Source organism: Corvus brachyrhynchos, unplaced genomic scaffold (genome assembly GCF_000691975.1).
Source record: "Corvus brachyrhynchos isolate BGI_N302 unplaced genomic scaffold, ASM69197v1 scaffold60, whole genome shotgun sequence".
Lineage (NCBI taxonomy): Eukaryota > Metazoa > Chordata > Aves > Passeriformes > Corvidae > Corvus > Corvus brachyrhynchos.
In genome coordinates this window covers 5,490,780-5,513,247 of record NW_008236767.1, presented here as the reverse complement: position 1 = coordinate 5,513,247, position 22,468 = coordinate 5,490,780, and the positions used below count along the sequence as shown (strand labels likewise).

The following is a 22,468-nucleotide window of genomic DNA, read 5'->3' as shown; positions in this document are numbered from 1 at the left end:
TCCTGCAATGAGGTCTGCTCACACCAGATGTGAGAAATCATCTCAGAAACAGATCACTCAGCAAGCTGCAGCCAAGCGAAAATGATAGCAGAATTTGTTTTAAAAAATCACTACATGTGAACTGCAGTGATCTGTTGTGTTGGTTTTTTGTTTATTCCCAGATTTAAAAGAATCTGTTCTCATTTCGCCTTTTATCTCTTTTATCAGAATAAATAGGAATGGATTCAATGTCATAATGAAAAGACATAGCTCTATAAACAATCAAGGGTGGATTAATGTCTCTCTGGTACACAAATGGCTGTTTGCTACTTACTCCATTTGGCTTTCTGCTGAGAGCATGGGCTTCATGCGAGCTAGTCTAATTGCTACAATTAGCAAAATTAAATGGCTTATTGTGTATTTAGACAATTCTTCCCGTGTCCTGCACTGTTATACTGCAGAAGTAGTAATTGCTGTGTTGGGCTTGTAAATTCACGGACATGTGTTGTGATCATTTCCATCACACACATCTTGTAGGGGCTTAACTTAAACAGGCTTGTTTAGATGGATGCACAGATGCAGTTTACTCTGCTTCCCACCAAGCACAGGAGTAAGAGAGGCAGCAGTAGGACCCCAGGAATCTGCTGAAGTCTTTTCCTTGGCATTGTGCAGGCAGTGCAGGGGGTGCAGAGTAAATCACAGCATCTCAGTCACTCTGGATCGCACAGCTTCAGGCAGGGAGAGGAGAAAGGGCAGTGGCTTTGGAAGCTGAATTACTGGCAGAGCCAACTAAAACTCAGTACAGTGCCACTTTTAAGGCTCCTTAGGAGTGATATGATCAAATCACAAACACTTCAAAATTGTTTAATTGGTGTTCTAAAAAACCCAACAGTCTAGTTGTGAATATTTGCTGTCCAATAAAAAGTAAATGAACATATTGCATGATTGGGAGTCCCTTTCCAAATAAAGCAGCACTTCTGCTTTTAGTACCACTTACAAATTGCTCTTTTGGGGAGATAATGATGTATTGGCAAGACCATCATATGCTTTAAACTAATACAGATTTAATAGCTATTCACCATATATTAAAAATTAAATCTCCAATAAAATTTTAATTTACCTCCTCTGCTTAAAAGTTTACAAAATCAGGCAGATGAAGCCTAGCATTAAATTTTGGGAGGAAAATTTTCTCCAATTTTATAAAAATTAATTAATAGAAAATTTGTTGATTTGACAATGAAAATATTGAATATATGCCATCAAGACCATATAACCCAAGCAAAGAAACATTGTTCTGTCAAAAGAAGAATATTTAAATTTACATAAACAAAATTGAAAATTAATTTTTTCATTATTAAATACGCATGGAAAGAAAGTATTTGCACATATTTGTAAAGAATTTTTAAACAAAAATTATCCTATTACAGAACAAATAGCTTTTAAAAGAAGTCAGAAGTTTTCTCTTACATTTTCTTACATGTTTTCTGAATAAACATGGGTATACATTATCTTTTCTTTATTTAATTAGTGATAGTAGTTGAATTGTCTTTTCTGCAACAGACAAATCCACAAAATTTTAGGACCAAGTCTTTAACCAGATAAGTTAACATTACATCTGCTGGTAAGTTTGTTTGGTTCATTAGAACAATGCTCCCATAAGTCTTACTCCTAACAAATATGATTGCTTTCCTTTACCAGAATGTAAATATGAAAATATGAATTTTTTATTTTCATATATTCTGATATGAAATTTAAAAGGCCTGATGTTTTCATTATTTCAAAAGAAAAAGTTCATTTTTTTACAAGTTCTTTTCTTTTTTTTTCTTTTTTTTTTTGCTATTGCTGTCTCAGTAGAACTTTGTTGATTTTAAAACTGTGGCAAGAAGAATAGTGCATATTGATTATTAACTGTCCATAAGGCCATAATGGAATTTCAACATGGACTATGTTTAATCTTGGCAGTTTCCATAAAAAACTCTTACAGCTTTTAATGTGACTATTCACAGCAATGCAAATTAGGAAACTGTCCATGTAGTCATCAGAGTGTTTAGAATTCAGTTGCTGCCCTGTTCTCAGTGCAGGTAACATTGATGGTATGAGTGTAACAGAGCAAGATTTTGGAGAGCAGATTTTCACTTAGTGTATAATGACTTCTACCCCTACCTCAAACAGCCAGATTGAATTCTGAGGACAAGGTGCATATATGTAGTGCTGCATATATATATTTATACATATATATATATATACACACACACATATGTCACTCTGCACTCACATCCTGCAGTAGTTTGCTTGAGATAAACATTTTTTCAAACATTATTTTCAAAATGCTGTGAGAGTAAAGAAAACAAATACTAGGAATGAAAAACCACATGTATAAATAACACCTCTTTGTCCTTCCTTCCAAAACCAAACAAGAGCAAATCAAACAAACTCATCCCAAACCTTCTTCAGAAACCTTGCAATGCAAGCGCTGGTGAAGACCTTAACCCTTTAAATTCCGTATGAAGCAACATTTCTTCAATTCTGTAAGCCTGACCAAAGGGTTCACAGCTCTGAGGAAGAGCAAGAGGGTGAGAGGGACATCAGAAGAAGAAGAGCCTCGTTGACAGCAGTGATGCTGCCCCTCTCCCCTGGAGGTGCTGGTGGGAGACTGAAGCTTGAGAAGGCTGCCCACTGTGCCTCACTCAGGCTTCAATTTCCGAGTTGTTAAAGCAGCAGCAAACACATCAAACTGTTTCCAAAAGAAACCCTCCCATCTTGGATCACAGAGCTTACATTTGCCATGTTTGTAAAGAAAAAATAGCAATTCCCTTGTGTGGACTAGAATTTGATTCTGGAGTGAAGGGTCTATTGAATATGACAGGACAAAGGACTTGCTCCCAAAATCTTTTTTTTAGCAGTTCTTGCAGTGGTATATTTTCTGACAAAATATGAGTAGTTTTCTCTGAATAATCAGCTATATTTCCATGAAGAAAAGGGTAATCACTTTGTAAAAAGCTTCAGGTTTGGACTATCAAAGAATTGTTTTATTTTAAAAAAATTTATAGAGGCAGTTGGCCATTGTTTAATTTGAAAATACCTAAGAAACCCCTGAAGCATAGGTGTTTTCTAATCTGTGTAAAGTTCCCTCTGCCTTGCAGATTTCTGCACTCCCACAGATTCTTGTTTTGAGGAACTCGCCCCAGCAAAGAGCAACAGGTATCGAACATATTACTAATAAAAAAAGTCAACATCAAAAATGGCTAATTGAATGCATACAAATAAACATAGTCTGTGTAACCTTGGCCATTTCACAGTACAAATATTCGTAATAGGAAAGACAGAAATTATCCCAGCAGCATACACAGCAGTGACTACACTGGATGTATCTGACAGTGAAGATTACAATGCCAATTATCAGGTCTTCTCCTTCCTGACATTGTCATTTACAACAGTAACTCTTCAGTTCTGCTTCGCTCTCCTGAAATGGATGGATATAGTTATAGCAAATTATTTCTCATAGAATCACTTGGTGTCTTTACAAGCCACTTATATTTGAAGCAGGATCCACAGTTTATAGAGTATTCTAAAAGTACCCATGTAGGCTTTCATATGGCATTACATTGCAAAACAAATCCATAATGTGTGAAAACCAGGTTTATGTCAACCTGCAAAAGCCATTTGATAAAATTCATGGACCAATTCTTAAAGTCTAAGCTATAAAGAGAATGAAATGTATTAAAAGATTTGAGGTTTATAAAAAGTAACATTTTATACCATATTTTTACTTTACAAAAATATTGAAATAATCCATGAGTTTTTCACTCTGCACCAGCTTTAAAAAAATTACTATCAAATTTTGACTTGCACCTTTAATGCATCTGAAAGCACCATCAGGGGATACTTTTAACATAAAGGATAATACCATTAACTAGATTTAGGGAGGTATTTAAAACCCAAAAGCTTGCAGCAAAAGCACTCTATTACAAGAGAATCAACACAATTTTTAGACATGTCTGGACACCAGTCTTGAACAGGCAGAAGAGGATCTTCCACATCACTTGTTTATATTATACTTCAGTGAATATACTTACTAAGAGGTGGCTGAAAGCCTTTAAAAGACATCACTTTCACCTTGGGTGGGAAAAATCAGAGCTGTCTCTACACATTGAGATCTTGGTTGGTCTTTCCTGCTTCTTTTTCTGGTAGGACTTGTGCCACTTGTTGTGTCCCTCAGGCAACATCAACCTTGCAGTTATACAATGTTTGGCACTAGAAAGGTATGGCATGTCACAGTCTCTTGTCACACCTGCATACATTCACACACTGAATCATGCATTCTCAGTCCTGAAACAGAGAAGTTTCAGTGTGTTCAGCTCCTTGTAGTTTCTTCTGAAATATCTGAATGGGGTCATCCAAAAAGTTTAGAATATGAAAACTATACTTCCTTGTTCTTTTACTTTTTTTTTTTTTTGCAAATTGAACACTGAATCATGATTATCATTTAATGAATATCACTACGTGCTAGAGCTCCTTATTTCTCCTCAAAACCAGAAGTGAGCTGCATAGAGTTTCTGTTGAAAATAACATCAAGAAGTTAAATTGTGTTTAATAAAGACTTTGAAATTCCACAGGAAACAAACAGTTCTGGTAGTATTAATTTTAATGACCTAATTAATCAGAATTTAGTTTCTTTTCCATTGACAGCCTTATAAACATGATGACATTTCTTTTTAATTAAGAACTATTTTGCAAACCTATTCTAACCTGAATGGTTGATTTATGGGAGTGTTGAAGACTACTAAGCTCCTGTTTTCCCCCCTAGAAAACGGCTTTCCTAACAGCAACACTGCGTGATACAGTTTTGTTATTTTTGAAAAGGTGTGGGGTTTCTTTGATTTTGCCATTGGTTATGGAAATATCAATCATTTATTTCCAAAATAAAATGCACTACTGGCTAAAGTTGAAAGCTCTGGCCAGAGCCTTTTTATTGGTTTGATTGTAAGTACTGTGCAGTCAGAGTTTCATAGCAGTAAGGGGTGGTGGGTGAGTTCCTCCAGCTGATGTAACTGATTTGTATGTGTGGGTCAGGGTTTGGGGTTTTTTGAGGCTTTCAGATGATGCTGCTGTATCAGTGTCCTGCAGACAGACTGCACACAGTGGATCAAATGATAATCATGATGATAGCCAGACTAAGAACACTATAGCTTGCTGCTCTACTTGTAGTACGCAGTTTAGTAATTCCTACAGCCCTACTGTCAACCCCTAATTTGGACTGTAACGCTGGAGCTTCTTCAAGCTGTGGTTTTTCTTTGTTTACAATGTGGTTTCATATTCCAAGCGCTCCTGAATAAGGGCATCATCTTTATACTGTAGCCGTGGAGGAGCAGGGGAACATTCAAATGCTAAGATTGCCTTCCTCAGGCTCCTGTCCAACACGTGTCTCTCCCATGCTGGGTACCTGTTCCTGAACAGATCGATTTTAATGACAGACTCCTCAATCCTTGGTGGCCGGGATGAAGGTGTGGATGGTGCAGTGGGTCTCACCTGAAACACAGGCACACACCCGTCCCTCTCGGCAAATTTTTGATCCCGCTCGCTTGTGACACTCCGGTTGTTGGAGATAGAGCGTAGTGTGCTTGTGGCCACTTCTGAGGGAAGGGTGAAGGCAGCAGCAGGGTCCTCACAAGCACAGCTTGGTGACTGCCCAAACCTTGGTCCATTGGGGTGAAAGAAGGCATAGTACATTAGCATAAAAACAATGCCTGTTAAAAAGCTGCTGAACACTACACACAGTGCTGGTATGGCAAATGCATCAGAGATTGGAGGGGCCTTGTACAGATACCAGAGAACACTCAAGGCGGTGTTTTCTAAAAGGATGACAAAATAGTAAATGAAAAGCCTGCAGCGTGTCCTTCCTTCCTTGACATTGAACCAGCTGAAGATATAGATTATCCCAACAACCATGTCGAAAACTATCTCCTCCCATTTAGTGATGCAAAACTCTGTCTCGCAGTGAACGATCCAGAAGGTCATGATGCACCAGTGCAGCACGATGAAGATCCCAAAGTACAGCTGGAAAACCGAGGCAAACAGAGCAAAAGTAATGACCCTTGCTGCAATTGTGAAGAAATGCCAGCAAAACTGGATTATAACAGCCATATAACTGATGGGTTTCTTGTCATCGCGGGAGTCACGGAGGGCCTTTTGGTAGGAAGCCAAAGCCCAAGCCAGGGATACAAGGGATGCTGCAGCAGTAAGACCTAGGAGGAAACAAGAGATGAAGTTAAGGCACAATTAGTATGTCAGCATTTGGCTGAAAACAGTGAGATCCTTGCTGCTTTAAATATGTTCACCACCTCTGGCACAATAAATCTCTTCCTTCTCCTTTAGCTCAGAGAAATGGACTTCTGCTGCTGAGATTTCATTTCCCTTATGACACTGGATACACACAAACAAGAGTGGCTATCAAACCACACTCTGAACCTCTTATCTAGCAACTACATGTTTGAAACAAAATAATTAATTCACAACTCTGAGCCAATCGGGAATAGGTGTCTCTGTCATCTCTGAGACTTAAGGGGACCTACTGCAGTTATTATTTTCAAGAAAGAATATTAATTTTCTGATTTTGAGAAGTCATTAAAGAAGCCTTATATAAAGCAACCAAGTCTTTCTAATTAAAATGCCGGCATCATCTACATATAAACTAAATCAATAACAGTGTGAGCTTAAATCTACATGTTAAAAATAAATTTATGTTACTCTTGTTACATCAAATTTTAAACAGACTGCCTTACTCTTGCTGAGGCCCATTTTGGTATTTTCACCACTTTTAAACAGAATTTTAATAAGTAGAAATTATCAGAACTTATTTTCTTCCAGCTGGAAATTAAATTTATTTTAGAAATCTTGGAATTTTTTACTGAATTAAAATTTTGAGTAAAGATGCTCCTAAAGTAGGGGGCTATATATTTGAATTTATATAGCCATTCTATCTCCTATATATCACACAATTGTTTATTTACAAGGCCCTAAACTATAATATTTTAGTAAAACCTGACAAATATTTAAAACATTCAATATGGGATTATTTCTTATAAGATTTCAAGCATTAGTTTTGTGAAAATACAAAAACTGTAAAACCATTTTTTAAAAAATAGACCTTTCTATACTTATTTTGAGCTTGTGTTAGTCTTTTCCCCTCAAGGGATTTTGATTCTTGTTGATAGGTAAATTTAGGAAAAAAAAGTTGCTTTGAAACTGAGCCTGACTTTTAAACTAATCTGTTACTTCCATACACTACCAGAAAAACACCTTACATTCCCAGTTCAAAAATGGTATAGTTCAGCATAATTATTCAAATGCTTTATACTTACATAGCATTCTGTTAGAAATGAATGATGATTCTTTACTAGAAGATTAATTTTTATTTACTTACAACTTGCATCAAGCTGCTTTGGATGGAAACGGGAATTGCAATTGAAATGCAAAATCCTTGCCTTTCAAGTGTATTTATTATTTGAATAAAATTGCAATAAGTGTTGTATACAGAGGAAAATGTATCAAACATTTTATACGTAAAACTGGTTTATTACCAAAGCTAATTTTGCATACAGCTAATGAATGAATTCATAAGTCTCAGCATCTCAGACTGAGAATTTATTCATGGACCATTTAAAGATAATGATGCTTCAGCTTATTCTATTTCTAAGCAGTTCCTTAGCTTTGAACTAGATATTGAAGTAAATCAAACTGACATGAAGAAAACATTTCTTTTGTCTGCTGTTAAAAGCTGTTTAATCACTTCGACAACCTTTGGTTCTGGATGCACAGCCAGTATTTTTCTTCCCTATTAAATAGCTTTCTTTAGAACTTAACAATCAAGAATGTATTACTTAAATATTATAAATGCTAAGAAATTGTATTAATGGAGAATGGTAAATTTAAGCCTAAATACATGTTGCTATTTACTTTGAAAAAAAACCCAACGTTATTTTAAAAGAGAAAAAAAATCTAAGTTATGGAAATAAAATCTATTTAAACAATTCACTTGGCTTAACACACTAAGATTTTTCTCAGTAAGTAGTACAGAGAGATTAATTGCTTTCAGGAGGGATTATTTGCCAATGTTTCTCCCTGTCTGGCAGGGTGCTAATAATGTTGTGAGCCCCCATGAATCCATGAATTTAAAACCCCTTTGCTTTAAAAATAAAATAATAACAAATAATCAGCAGAAATATAGAGCAAACTTAGGATTCCAGGGAGAATTTTAAATAAAACTTCATAACTTTTCTTCCCATGCAGATGCCTGCTTGACAAAACACCAGTGTTACTTCTGGAATCTTCCTTCATGGAGAAAATAAGCTACCAGCAATGAAGACAGGAAAGAGACATGGTATAAATTGGTGTTTTCATTTCTGACCTGTATATTTGCTTTTTCACACTGGGCTGCCTTTCTGTATCCATTATCTCTGATGACAACCCTGGGAGCTGAAAATGTAAGTTCTTGTTTTCCTGTAGGAATGTTTTAAGTCTTGAAAAAACACAGTTCATTTCCCTCGTGAAAGGAAAAGTTGGGAAAGGTAGATGAGTAGGATAAAGATTCTTTCAATACAAACAAGCCACTCTGAACAAGAACTCAAGAATAGCATTATCAGCGCAGGAAAAAATAATGTGAGTGAGAAATCCATATATTTTCTTTGCAAGTCTAACTTTAACGACCTCACACACTCCCCCAGAGGTTTGTAGAGATATCATCAGTTTTGCATCAGGAACTGTAAAATCATTCAACTATACATACAGAATATAATGTTAAATTCATAGAAATTTCCACTGTTCTAATGCTAATTAATTCATAGTCATTGGGACATTAAGAAGCAAGCACAATAGCTATGTAATTCTGTTATTTAAATAGTCATTAATAGGGAATCATCCTCTGCTTTTACAGAACAAACTCAGGGATACTGGCATACGGGAGAGAAAGATGAGACAAGGAGAGGCACAAAAGGGAAGAATTGCCAGTTAATATATTATGCATCTGCTCTTGGCTATTGGCAATGGTGTTAGGGATATAGAATTAAGATAAAGTTAAATGCTTCATGGGCTCCATCCATTTTTCTTTATTGATGAGAGCAAGCACTAAAGAATTATTGGAAGTAAATTAATAATAATAAGAATGATGTAAAAGTGATGCAAATGGCAGCTTGCTAATAAATGTCACTATATAAATAATTCACTGGGAATGGTTAGAAATAAAGTGAATTATTGTAGCACTGAATGGATAATTCATTAATTAGAATATAGTGATGCATTTGCTGACTATATGTTCATATAAACCTCTTTATCCCTATTTCAAAAGAGGAACTAAAAGAAATTTCTATTACTATCAAACAAAAACTTTAGCAATGCAGGTGGTTTAACTTCTGCAGTCAGGAAGACTTATTTGCCACTCAGTAATGAACAGAGATTGGACATGATCTGTGGAGCCACTGTTCATGAAGAACAAGAACCAGCTTTCCCACTTGCTCATCTGCAGTCCCTGCAAAATTTTTGGGTATTGCAGAAGCTTTCTGGTGTATTTGACTCTCTTGTATTATGAGACTTGTATTTAGGGTCTTGATCTTGGAAATTAAGACTAAATAGCCATTCCCAGTGAATATGTACACAACCAACTATATGCTCATCCACTACAGACTGTTACAAGAACAGGAAAGCAGGAATTCTCTAAAATGACCTTAGGAAGCATGAAAGCATGTTCTTGTTTCTTTCTTTTCTAAAGATGAACCTTTAAACATTTTCTGTGGTATATGACTTGATGTCTAAAATTCTGTCCCGAAGAGGAAAGAAATGCAGGCTTTGCACAGGATAAACATCACAGTTTGAATCAGGCAAAGATGCTTTTGTCTGGTTCTAAAGTGGACACCTGAAATACTTGAAATAGCAAAGAGTGGGAGTGTACATACCCACTTTGCAGCATAGCCCATCCACAGTAGTCAAAACAGCAAGAAAACAGTGCATTGTATCAGGACAACATTCTGCCAGGAACTAATTATAATCTCTTTGGAGTGAAAAATACAATTTAACCTCTTTTATTCTGTGTATGGTTTGCATTACTTAATTATATTATTTGTATAAAGGAAAGACAACTTTTTAATTACAGATGAGTTTCAGATGTTCTCAAGATAGTAAATCTACCAGACTTTCTGTCTGATAAACAAAAACCAGAATTGTGTTGATTGAATTATAATTTTAATTTCTTTCCCTGAAATTATTAATTTCTCCATATATGATATGCACTTGCATTTTATAGATTGTGCCATTTCTCTACAAATACTTTAAATATAAGGCATAATACACTGCAATGAACTACAGCACATTAAAGACAAGATAAAAAGCCCAAAAACATAGCTTTCACAAGTGAAAGCAAACATATATGAAGGAAAAGAGAATATATACAGAGATATATATATATATTTACAAATGTAATATTGTTTCAAGGAAGCAAACAAGCTCAAATAACTAGATGAGAATAAATTAAATTCTCCTCAATGGCATTTGTGAGAAAACTGATTTGGACTTGAAAGATTAAAGGCATATCGAAGTCCATAAATGGCTTTTTTCTAATCATATCAGTCCATAAATCCCATATAGCATAAGGACAGAACAGCTCAAGTCAGCTGGAAACCCTACAAATGAATGAACCAATCTGAGAAAGTGCTCCTTGACATTCAACCTGATTTCAGAAATCAAACTCCTGCCAAGGTGTCTGTCTCTGCTTCATCCTTCCTTTTAAACTTGTACTCATCTCACCACTTCCAGGAGTAAATTCACCTAAAAGCAGGAATACCAAATGCAGCAGGACATCTAGGCATGACAACATTGCCTGGGATGTGAGACTTTGAAACATTATTTTAAGAAAGCCTATTTTGTGAGTTTCCTACTCAGCTGGAGAAGTGACATTACATGCATCCAAGCTTCCAGGTGCTTCTCTGAACCGAAGCCAAGGATCTCTAATGTTCATATTTTAGTCCTTTAGGAAACAGCATATCATGTTTGCATCTCTTCAGCTTCAGAAAATGTCTTGCTATATTTACACAGCTTTTGCCATGCTGCTCTGCAAGTATAGGCACAAGCTAAAGATTCCTGTGGAGGCAGCCTTGCAGGCAGCTTTGCAATAGTCTGTGGGTTTCTGCACTAACTCTTTTGTTCCCATACACAGTGTATGACAGCAGTGTATGTCATGGTGTACAAGCTGTCCTTCTATATGTGATTTCGCACACAGGAGGCTTTGAATGCTTTAAGGGCAGCTTTTGGTCATATCAAGGACCATGTGTCCAGGTTGTCAGTATGTGTTTCATGCTCGGGGTCTCATTCCCTGGCCAATACTGTGAGATGAAACCTAAAGATAAATCTTACTTTTTTTTTTAATATGTTCCTATTTTCAAAAGGCAATAAAAGCTCTTGCCCTCACCTGGGTTATTTCCCCATAAACATGTTGCCAAAATAATCCTATTACTTTCCCATGTCAGCAAGTTTGTCATATATTAGCTATGCTAAATCAAGACCAAAGGCTTTCTGTTCAACTGAAATAAACTTCCTGAGGTCAGAAAAGGACTTTTTTCTTCTTCCTTGAGTCCTACTATATCTGATTGTCTCTAGATTGGACTGGGACCCTACTGAAATGTTCCACTCCTATGGTTGTACACTCAGACTGTTTGCTACCCACAAACATGGGAGTGTCAGTGTCTGAGGATGAGTCTCCAGTAGTTCACATTTCCAGTTTTTGCCACAGGCTTCATTCATAGCTGGGGATTTTTAAGGCAATATAGATGGTTTCATCATTAAGCTTAACTTTCTCCCACTACGTACAGAGGTGGAATAATACAGCATAATGGGTGGCAGAAATACTTCCTTGTTGAAATGTAAGTCAGGATTATGCCTGATATTACTTCTTCTATGTGTTACACAATACTCATAGAACATGATAGCATATATAGGAATAATTTCTCCCATGATTCCTCTCAGCTGCTTTCAACAGACACTTCTGGTGAGACACTTTCCAGCTGCTTCTTTAATTTGGCTCTCCACAACAACTTACCATTCCCCTGAAAGTCTAGAAATATTCTACATATTGTGTTACTTTCAAATTTACTCATTTTACCTACTCCTAATTTTATACCAGCAGTGGTTTGGACTCTCTGTAGATGACCAAGGTTAACTGCCAAAATTCTGGCTTATTGTATTGTATCTTTAGCAGTTTCTTAGGGTGCGTACAGGACACCTGCCTAATGATTTATCTCTTGCTGCACTCAAGGTCATATCCACCTTAGCAAATCTAACTGTTAGACAGTGTTGAGAAGCTTCTGCTGAGCATCAATCCCAGTCATAGTTTTAAATACTTGGATGATGGTCATAATTTTGCTTCAACATAAAATCAAGCACTGTTTCCCTTTGCCTTGCCCCTAAATCCAAACTAAGCCAGTTTTTGTTGTTAATATTTCAGCACTTGTATTATAAACGATGAATAAAAGCAACACAGAGAGGCAACTTGGCATGCAGGGACCACAAGAACCATGAAGGCTGGCTCTCTTCTGTTTTTCAAAAGACCACAGTAAGTAATTGAGGTCTCTCTTTCTTCACAGACACCAAAAGCTCCACTACCTTCTCCTCTATCTGTAGAAGTAATTGGCTCTTTCAGATACTTGAATGGAAGTTGTACTGCCAGAATACACCAGCTAAGGCCAGTTACTAGTTCACATGCTGGGTGATCTCTTCCCTTTCAATTATATTTTTCCAATATTCGTTAGTTTCTTGTTATACTGAAGATGTGTTATACTTAAGACTTTCAGATTAGGAGTCCTTATTAGCTACCAATCAAGTCCAGTCCTTCACTGGCAGTGACAACTGCCAGGAACTCATGTGTGTCATGCAGTCTGTGTGCTGCCAGGCTTGGCAAGACAGCATGAGATCACTTTGCCTGTTAGGAATCTAAACTTAGATTCCGTACTTTCACAGCTAGACTCCCTGTCTGTCAGTTAATTTGGTGTCTTTTATTCCAGTGAAGTATGTGCAGCACAAACATACCCACTGACTCCAGGCTCATTTCCATGATTTCTGCATTTCAGGGCTTTCAATGCCTTGAGCTTGCTGCAAGTAGCTTACAGAAATCAAGGGATTATTTGGAGGATGCAGCAACCCCAAGCAGAACAAACCCCCTGCCATTAGCTCTTAAGAAACATTGTGAGAACACAACACTAAGTTAAATACAGGGCACCATCTATGGGAGACAGCTCCACCTGCACCGCTTTGCCCAGTGCTCTGTGTGCATGGACACCTTCCATAACACCAATGGCAGCAGCAGCAGCCCTTCTCCCTGCCACCCAGCAGGAGAGAGACAAAAAGGTGGAGTTTACTAGACATGTAAAAAATCCTGGTAGAACTTAACTCTTGAGGAAATGCCTTTCTGTTGATCCACATTTCTGTGATTTCACTGGTACTCTTCTGCTGAGCTTTTATATGCTTTTGCTTACACAGCTTCTGGACAGATTTTATCCTGGTACTTCACTGATTTGGAGGAACCAGCCACAAAGATTTCCACTCCATGGCATCTAACAAGATCAACTGGAACTTTTTTATTGGAAATGCCTTGGAAAAATATTAACATAAAACCCCCCCAAAGATGTACACAGCAAATGCCATTTAGATTATTTAGGTCTTCTATTAAAGAATACACAATTAAAAAAAAAATATATATTGTACTTAGTCTATGAGAATGCATATGCATGAATAGGGAGAAAATTATTATGAGCATTTGTTTCTTTTGCAAAGTCACTGTGTCACCTGCCCCACAGTCTGAATGCCATCCTTCTCAGCTCACAGGGCCGGGGCCTGACAGACCTCGGTGGCTGGCTTGGTGCTGCTGTGGGTGTGGACTGAACCCACACATCAAAAAAGGGAAAGAAAATAAAACTTTGGACTAACAACTGTAAGAGCAACAATACAAAACTAGAACTGAAATGGTACAAAATTTGGAAATAAATCTCTTGAAGTGAAAGCATGGTGGTGCTAGAGACAGTATTGGTTTCCTAATCAATTCTCCGTGAAACTGTTTTCTAATTGTTTTCTAACTGTTTTCTAGTTGGGTGTCAGGTGCCTGGGAGTTGGGATAGGGACACATGGGGTGGCCTCCAGGAGGAGAAGTCAGTGCCTGTCCCATGTGGGACACAGATGTTTCCAGCCAGTTTCCAGCCAGTTTCCAGCCAGCTCCAAACTGAGCCACCACAGGACACAGCTGAGCCCAAAAGCCAGTATATTGGTGCCTCTGGAAAACATATTTAAGAAGGGACATTTAAAAATGTCTAACAGGTGGAGGAGGGGGGAAAATAAGGATGAGAGAACAGCAGTGTAAGTACTAAGGTGAGAGAAGAAAAAAGGGGTTGAGATTCTCCAGGCAATTCTGGGAGAGAATCTTGGTGGGGCAGGTAATTTCCCTCTGCCTGTGAAGGACCACGATGGAGAACATTTACGCTCTTCAGCCCATGGATACTTCTTGAAGAAAACTGTGGCCTTTGGAGAGCCCACACTGGAGCAGTTTTATCTTGAAGGAACTATACCTTATAGGAGGGATCCCATGCTGAAGCAGAGGAAAAGTGGGAGGAGAAAGAAGGAGGAGAGAGAAACTGGTGTGGACTGACCGCAACTCCCCACTCCCCATCATCCTGTGCCACATGGAAGGGAAGGCAGAAGGGTCATGGATGAAGGAGTGAAATTGATTTGGTAAAAAGGGGATAAGGGGAAAATCTTGCTTTAATTTGTCCATGTTTCTCACTCTCCACATGTGTTTTCACTGGCAATAAATTAAATTAATTTTCCACAAGCTGAGCTTGTTTTGCCTGTGGTGGTAACTGGTAAAGTACCTCCCTGCCTTTACCCCAGCCCACAAGGTTTTTTGTCCTCTTTTCTCACCCTGTTATGTTGAGGAAGCAGAGTAAATAAGCAGCTGGGTGAGTGACTGCAGTCCAAGGTCAACCCATACATGTAATCACTTCATGTCAATATATTTTTGTACACACAAGCTGTTTGCATGGTCATGGATTTAGGGGCCAGGTTGTACCTGTTCCTTCCAGGACCACTCAAGAAAAAGATTTTTTCCTTTCACAGGGATACATGAAACATTCCTCAAAATTCTGTAAACCCTCCTTCCCCTGAAGGGCGTCTTCCCACCTGCCAGTGACCTACAATGTACTGGCTGCCTCAGAAATGGATGTCTGAGAATATCAAAGCTGTCACATTATTTCCTGAGATTTAATGAGAGGATGTGGGAGCAGAATGCACCTAATACCCAGGAGAATTGGAGAGTTACTACAAATACAGTTTTTCAATGCCTGTAGAGAAAAGTACAAATTCAGAGAAAGGAAGTACCTATCAACATTTTTTGTTTTAGGTTAACATAGTCACAACAAATTCACTATCTTAATTTTTTATAGTGAAACATGCAAAAAATGTGATACATCAATCATGGGTTTCATAGATGTAGACATACATTTAAAGTGAAATGGCACAGTAACAGTCAGTGTAAAATACAAGCCACAGAGCATTGAATCATGAACATTGGGTGAATCCTGCAATTGTGTTCAAAGAAGTAAGTAAGAATTCAAAAATTTCAACCAAGGGAGAAAAAGTCCTTCCAAGGGATACTTGCGTTGACTTTAAAATACACATTTTTTTCTGTCTGAATTTATCCACCGTTTGTTTTCAGCCATTGATTTGGCTGAAGTTCTATTGGGTTCAAATCACTTAAGCATAATATTTCATGGACCTTCAGAGTTTTAAAAATTAAACGTTCCCAGGATATCAGTTTTTTACTCAGAAGCCCTCAGTACTAAAAGCTGAAGACAATTTTCCTAAGCCCAAAATGAGCTGGTGAAAGATACATATTTTTACTATTAATCAAGCTTTCTGATGTGTTTTCCACCAGCATCCCACAAGCAAAACAGCTTGAAATGATCATACTGGCTGCGATATGGTGGAACGTATCAGAAATAGTGTCTGGCAAATTCAAACTGTCTCTTCTGAGTATTTTTTTGAAGACATAGTGAGTACCTTGAACTACAAAGAGCAATATCACACTGGCTCTAGAAATGTCTGCTGAGGATTTGGAAAAGGAAGGCATAAATCAATATTCCAAATACACCAGAGATTTTTTTTTTTTAAAGGCATTGCACTGGCTGTGACCAGCATCCAGCACAGACAAGACTAGAAGTCAAGATGCATTTTGGCATGAAAAATAATCCAAATATCTTATACTAACTCTTATTACAAATCCATAATATGGCACCAGGTCACTGGCAACAAAATTGACTCCACGCAAAGATAGCATGGGGCCCTTAAATCTCCTAAGTCATGATTTTAGGATTGGCTTTCAGTGGTTCATAGGCTCATATTGGCTTTCTGAAAGGGGATAAATTTCAGCCCTCATTAAGGAACTGATATTTCTCCCACTTGCATATTAAAATTGGTCTGAAGTTAGTACCTTATTTGACACAATTAGTCTAAAAATATTTTGTGTATATAGCATTTTTTTATGTTTGTCTTTTAAACTTCTCTAAACTCTGCAGATATGCTGAGGATAATGCCTGATACGGTGCTCTGGGACAAAACACAATAAGCATCACTCTGAAAAAGAAATCAATTTAGCATTTGTGCAATACCACTTAGCAAAGGAAAAACTGGAGCTGTTAGATCATGTTAGTACAGGAAGAAGTTTCCTTTGGATCAAACTCTTTGCTATGTTTCTTTCATTTTGAAAAAGTTCAAACGTATTTTCACAATAATTCATTAAATAGAGTTATTTTTCTGTTAGTGGAAAAGCAATCACTAACCTGTTCTCCATCTCAAAAGAAAATCCATATTTTCACCTACTGTGCAGATAACGTAAATTGAAACAAGGTCTAACAAACTGTTTTGAAGAATATTCAGCGTATTCTGGAGATTAATTCTGCTTCCAGCTCATGCCATGTTTGGATTATTTTAGGTCTCATTTGCATCTTTGTCTTAAATATTAGTTGCAAAATTATTTATTATCAGTAAGGAAGCTCTACAGCTATATATCTATGCATGTCTGGTGCAGTTGAAATATATACACACAATATATGTGGGTAAGTGATACGTATGGTTTGTATCTATGGTATATTTAGAGTTATATACTACATACAGACAGATAAACTGGCACAATTTGAATATACCAAGCAAAATAATGACTCAAAATTTCCTCTGAAAAGCTTTTCCAATATTTATCTGTGGCTCGTGCCAAAAATTTTCACCTTGCTGCAAGTTTAAATGCATCTAATTTCCATTTCTGCTGCTTGTTTAGAAGATTGAAAAAGTTCCCCTGGGTCCTGTCATTAAGCAATTATTTTTAACGTGTAAGTACCCAGAGAGAGTGATTGAATTGCTTCTTCATCCTTTTCCCAATACTCTAGGCTTACGAGTTCCTCAAAGACTTATATCCCAATGGTTGATTGATGGCCTCTGGGACCATCCTTTTCCTGTCCTTTGAATTTCCTTCAGTGGCTCCATCCTCCAGGAAGTGTGAGTCACAGAACAGGGCACAGTGGTCTTATTGGTGGTGTTCAAAGTGGTTTGATCTTTTTAATATGTCTACTGTATATTTTTTTTCTCTTCATCCATGGATCAATATATGGTTCAAAGCCTCAACCTGACACCGAGATCTCGAAAAAGCTCTTCTCTCTCCTGACTGCAACGTCATCTTCTGAATTTTTAAGGCAGGGAATTTCCCATCCTATGGGTATAGTCTGTGTTTCTGATTGTCAAATACACTTTCCTGTATAAAACCATAATTAGTTAGTTGCGATAATTTTGACCAGTCACTCAGATTGGCCTGTGATGGTAGCTGTCCTGAGCACTATCAACTACCCTCACATCTCTGCACAGAAAGCCTGGAAATGCAAGTCACTGGAAACCCAGCTGGCAAATGATCATGTCATCATCCATAAGGCTATCAAACAAGATGAGAGCAAGGACAGGCATTCAGCAGGTGCTCCTGGGCACTCCCTCAGTCATTCTTTCCGAATTTTCATATCCATCTGGATGAAAGATCTTAGCACACTTTGTATTAGCTCTACTCCTTCCTGCTTCAAGATCTCATGTGATTTTAAGTCACATGAACTTAAAAAATATGTTTATACGTTATTCATTATAGTGGCTATCATCATTCTAACTTTTGAGCTTGTCAGTGAATGATAACAGGTCTGGGTAACAAGTCCTGATATCCAATAAAAAAAAAAGAGGTTGCAGAATTCTACTATCTCACTTCTAATTCTTTGTTACCTGAGTACACAGTTGACATTCCTAATATTTTATGCTGAATAAAAGTCAGGATAATCTATACTAATTTTTATTTCTGTGCACACTTTCTTTTAAAATTTTAAGATTTGTTTCTTTATGCATCTGCACATCAGTCTGCTCCATGGCAATTGTTAAGAATGACCAACTGATTTCAACAGAATTTGACACAGAAACAGATGTCTCAAAGATACTAACTTCTGTGAAGTTCAGGGAAGATGGCATCTAGAGAAGGGCCCAAAGAAATGTTCCCACTTAAAGTATAGCAGACTTCAGGCATTTCATTTTTATGCCTGAATTTTAGGCATTTTTATGCCTTCAGGCATTTTTATTGCAACAGCTAGGGACCAATTAGTAAGTGAATAAATATGTCCCTGGCAGCTGGCAAATTCACATAGATCTAACTTTGAGCTAATCCCAGCAGATATTGCCTCTTAGCCATCCAAACCCAAAGTCATGAGAGAGAACTTGGAATAAAGCAGGGAGTGAACAGTACAATGTGAGAACCCAGGGGATCTGAGAAAAAAATAGATATATTTTCAGAGCAATGGTTAAGGCAGGAAATGAGGCTTCATTATTTTTGCTGCTCGAAAAAAGTTTTTCTTCAAGTAAAGAACAGAAAGATTTAGGCACTCTCGTTTTCTTGAACTTATCTACTTCTCCAATATTTTGTTAAAATGTAATGTTTCAGTGTCTATAGACATACAATACAGGGTCCTCCAGGCTGGAACATGATATAGTTCAGGCTGGACACAGAACACAAAGAGGGCCCTGCAAATGGAACTCAAAGACTTAGATTATGTTTTAAAGACTGCTGAGCATCTACCTCAAAGTGAAGATAAATGAGTATTAGTTTTACATCAGTGTGACTGTAAATCAGATTCTCTGCAGACACAAAGGGGGAAGTGACAGTCAGCTGCATACCCAACATTTATTTGATTTATTGTTTTTTTGATGCAATGTGACAGCAGATTAGCAAGGCATTTTTATGACACTGATGATCAAGAAGTTATCAATTCACATCAGTGGGACATTTTAACAAAGAGAATAACAATAATAAAGCATTCAATCTATAACAGTTACCTAAGTAAACAAGTTCATATAAAAATCCAGTCTTTTCTCAACATCAGCAGCAGTAGCAACAACTGACAAAAGCCCAGAAGCAGTAGTTCTAAACCTACTGGTGAATATACCAGACTAATAGAATACCTTTACTCCGGCCCACCTTATTAATTCTGATTTGGAGAGGAAACAGGATAGTGTGTGTGCCCTCAGTTGGGGGAAGGTGATGATAAGTTCTTTCCCTCCGGCTTTGGTAGTTGTTTGGATGTGCAACTGTGAATGACTCTTCATTCAGCCTGCAGAAAAATAGCTTATCTCTGCTACAACTACACTTAGATAACTCGCCCCTCTCAGTCAATTATAAACACAGCTGTTCATTAGAAAACAGAGCTCATAGAAAGCCCTCTGAGCCATGCCATAAACACACTGCCAAACAAAGAATCAAAACCAACACCATGACAAACTAATATCCCATTTTGAGATTTGAAAGGTAATATGAAAATACACTTCAAAGAGTTCAGATTCCCAGTTAAAGAAAAAAAAGTGCCATGATCTATTTGAGTAAATGATCTTCCACAGAGAGATAAAGTAAATAGGTTAGGAAAATTCTTTTCTTTTTTTTTTTTTTTTAATAATTGTGGTTCTTACTAGAGCACATACAAAATACCTTTCCCCAAACACTCTGGCACTGGTCAGAAAAAATATTTCACATTAATCACAAATCCATTCAGTATGCATATAGATTGTCTCTATGTCTCTACAAGTTTTAATGTTAGGATACCAAGATAAATTATATTTGGTCTCCTAGTATTTAATTTGAACTCTTAGCACTTCTGATGTGGTTATACCATAATGAATTTGAGATTTTTCTATTTCTATTACTGACTGTTTTGAAACATATTATGGGCCTTGATACTACCTAAGAATAAATGCAACACTCTTGCAATAACCTAGCATACTTAAATTATTAGGTTTTTTTAAATCTTAACCTGATTTGGGAAGCAGGAGACTGAGAGATTTTGTTTTGATTATATTTAGAACAGCATATGATTACAAAGTTGTTTAGATGTTTTCCTTAGTCTGTTTTGGAAAAGCAATGTCTATCAAGGGGAAAGAGAGTGATTTAATTTATCTTTCTGAGACACTCAACACTTCCTTCTCCTCTCACAAAATAACCACCATAAGCCATAGCTTAAACGTCTTGTCCATTTCAGTTCTGCATATTTTCCTTCTACTGCTTCTGACCCTAAAAAGATTCAGCATCACTTCCCTCCCGAATTCTCTGAGACACCTTCCTGTTCTCTTTGTCACCTCATCTGCAAGGTTTTCAAACTGCTTTTTTCCCAATGCTCCTTATACTTCTTGCTTTCCCGCAGGTTTCCCAGATAATATATTTGTTTTCTGTAGAGGTGCTCCAAACTCTTAGCCCTCCTCCTCCCTTCGGTGTCCATCTCATCTGGTATCTCCTTATCCCTGTACCCATCCCAGCACTGGGACAAGGTGCTCAGGCATCTGCATTTAGATAAAACCTCTTGATGACTGGAGCACTGAGATCAGAGCTTTCTGGTTCAGGAATGTGTTGTGGTCCACCATAAAACCAGACAGCTGCCCTCTCATGCAGCAGCATCCTGTCCCAGCAACTCCCTGCTCTGGTTTCCAGCCTGTGTGTAGTCACACACAGGTTGTACCTCTTTGTTGTTCTTCAGGCTTTCCCCTCAAGCCAGCTCATCTGCTTTCCTTAAACAGCCAGGGTTTTTTAAAATCCCGTTGAACAACTATGGTTATTTAAAAAAAAAAAAAATTGTTAAAAGATCGTGCTACATTAACAAATTTCATAAGAAGCTAATATTCTTAATTTTAAAGAAAGTTTTATCCATGTGTCGCGGGTTCGGTTTGAAACCAGGCAGAAACACCAATTTAGTGTAGTGGTTTGGTCCAAAATACTCATTACTGTTTATCTGCTGTGAGATAAGAATTAGGAGAAATGCAAAGCAGGCACCAAACTTGAAAGAATATAAAGAAGTTTATTAACAGACCTAAAAGAAGAAAAAAAAATTATACCACCTTCAGAACTCTCCTCCTCCCCCCACCTTCCTCCCTTCTCCCACTGACAATGTGAAAAGACAACCCTTAAGATGTTCAGTCTGTTTACCACTTCCATAATAACCTTGTTCAGTCCATTTAGAAAGAGAAGTCTCTTCTTGCTCATGCTATGAAAACATTATCACAACGAGACAGCCGCCCACTTCCAAATATTGTTCAGTCCATTTAGGAAGAGGAGTCTCTCTGCCTGCGTGTGAGTCCTTTCCCCCGACTTGCAGCTTTTCCCGCAACTGCTTTCGAGGGTCCACTCTTGAAGTTTTTTGGGGTACAATTTTAAGGTTGAGCCGTTCAGAAACAAAAACAGAGGCCCTTCTCCTTCCCTGGGAGCAAAGGGTCTTCATCATCTTCATCGTTAGGACTATCTCTGGGAGCATCTCTACGGACTGAGGTTTTCTCCTTTCCCATTTGGAGCAAAAGTCCTCATCTGGTTCATCTCTACGGACTGAGGTTTTCTCCTTTCCCATTTGGAGCAAAAGTCCTCATCTGGTTCATCTCTACGGACTGAGGTTTTCTCCTTTCCCATTTGGAGCAAAAGTCCTCATCTGGTTCATCTCTACGGACTGAGGTTTTCTCCTTTCCCATTTGGAGCAAAAGTCCTCATCTGGTTCATCTCTACGGACTGAGGTTTTCTCCTTTCCCATTTGGAGCAAAAGTCCTCATCTGGTTCATCTCGCGGGGGTGGGGTCCACGGCTGGAACAGGTCCATGGCTTCAGGATGGCCGTGGCCCGGCCCGGCCTGGCCCGAGCAGGGGCCGGGCCCACTGGGCCCTGCTCGGGCCCTGCAGCCACCTGTCCCAGGGCCGGAAATGAGAGAGAACTTGGAGGGGGAGTTTGCCTATTCTTAAATGTGGATCACAGAGGTGATCACAACTTTAAGTGGCTTAGAGAATTGTCCATATCCAAACTGGCCAGCTGATAGGTTCTATCAGTTCCCAGAGGAAACTGTAAGCACCCCTTAGCAAGGACGTCCCTTCCG

The 22,468-nt window shown here is 37.9% G+C and overlaps 1 protein-coding gene and 1 long non-coding RNA gene across 2 annotated transcripts in view; one reads left to right on the top strand and one right to left on the bottom strand.

Moving 5' to 3' along the window:
* Positions 1-1,023: 1,023 nt before the first annotated feature.
* The window catches only part of XKR4 (XK related 4), a 90,230-nt gene continuing 68,785 nt past the window's right edge, over positions 1,024-22,468 (bottom strand). Inside the window, exon 2 of the mRNA XM_008644928.2 lies at positions 1,024-6,224. Within this exon, the coding sequence (XP_008643150.1) occupies positions 5,278-6,224 (947 nt within the window). The 3' untranslated portion in view covers positions 1,024-5,277. The remainder of the gene's footprint in view (positions 6,225-22,468) is intronic.
* On the top strand, positions 6,136-14,839 carry LOC108444989. The gene is made up of 3 exons (XR_001859716.1): positions 6,136-8,462; positions 12,467-12,574; positions 13,498-14,839. It is a non-coding gene; the product is annotated as an uncharacterized LOC108444989 (long non-coding RNA).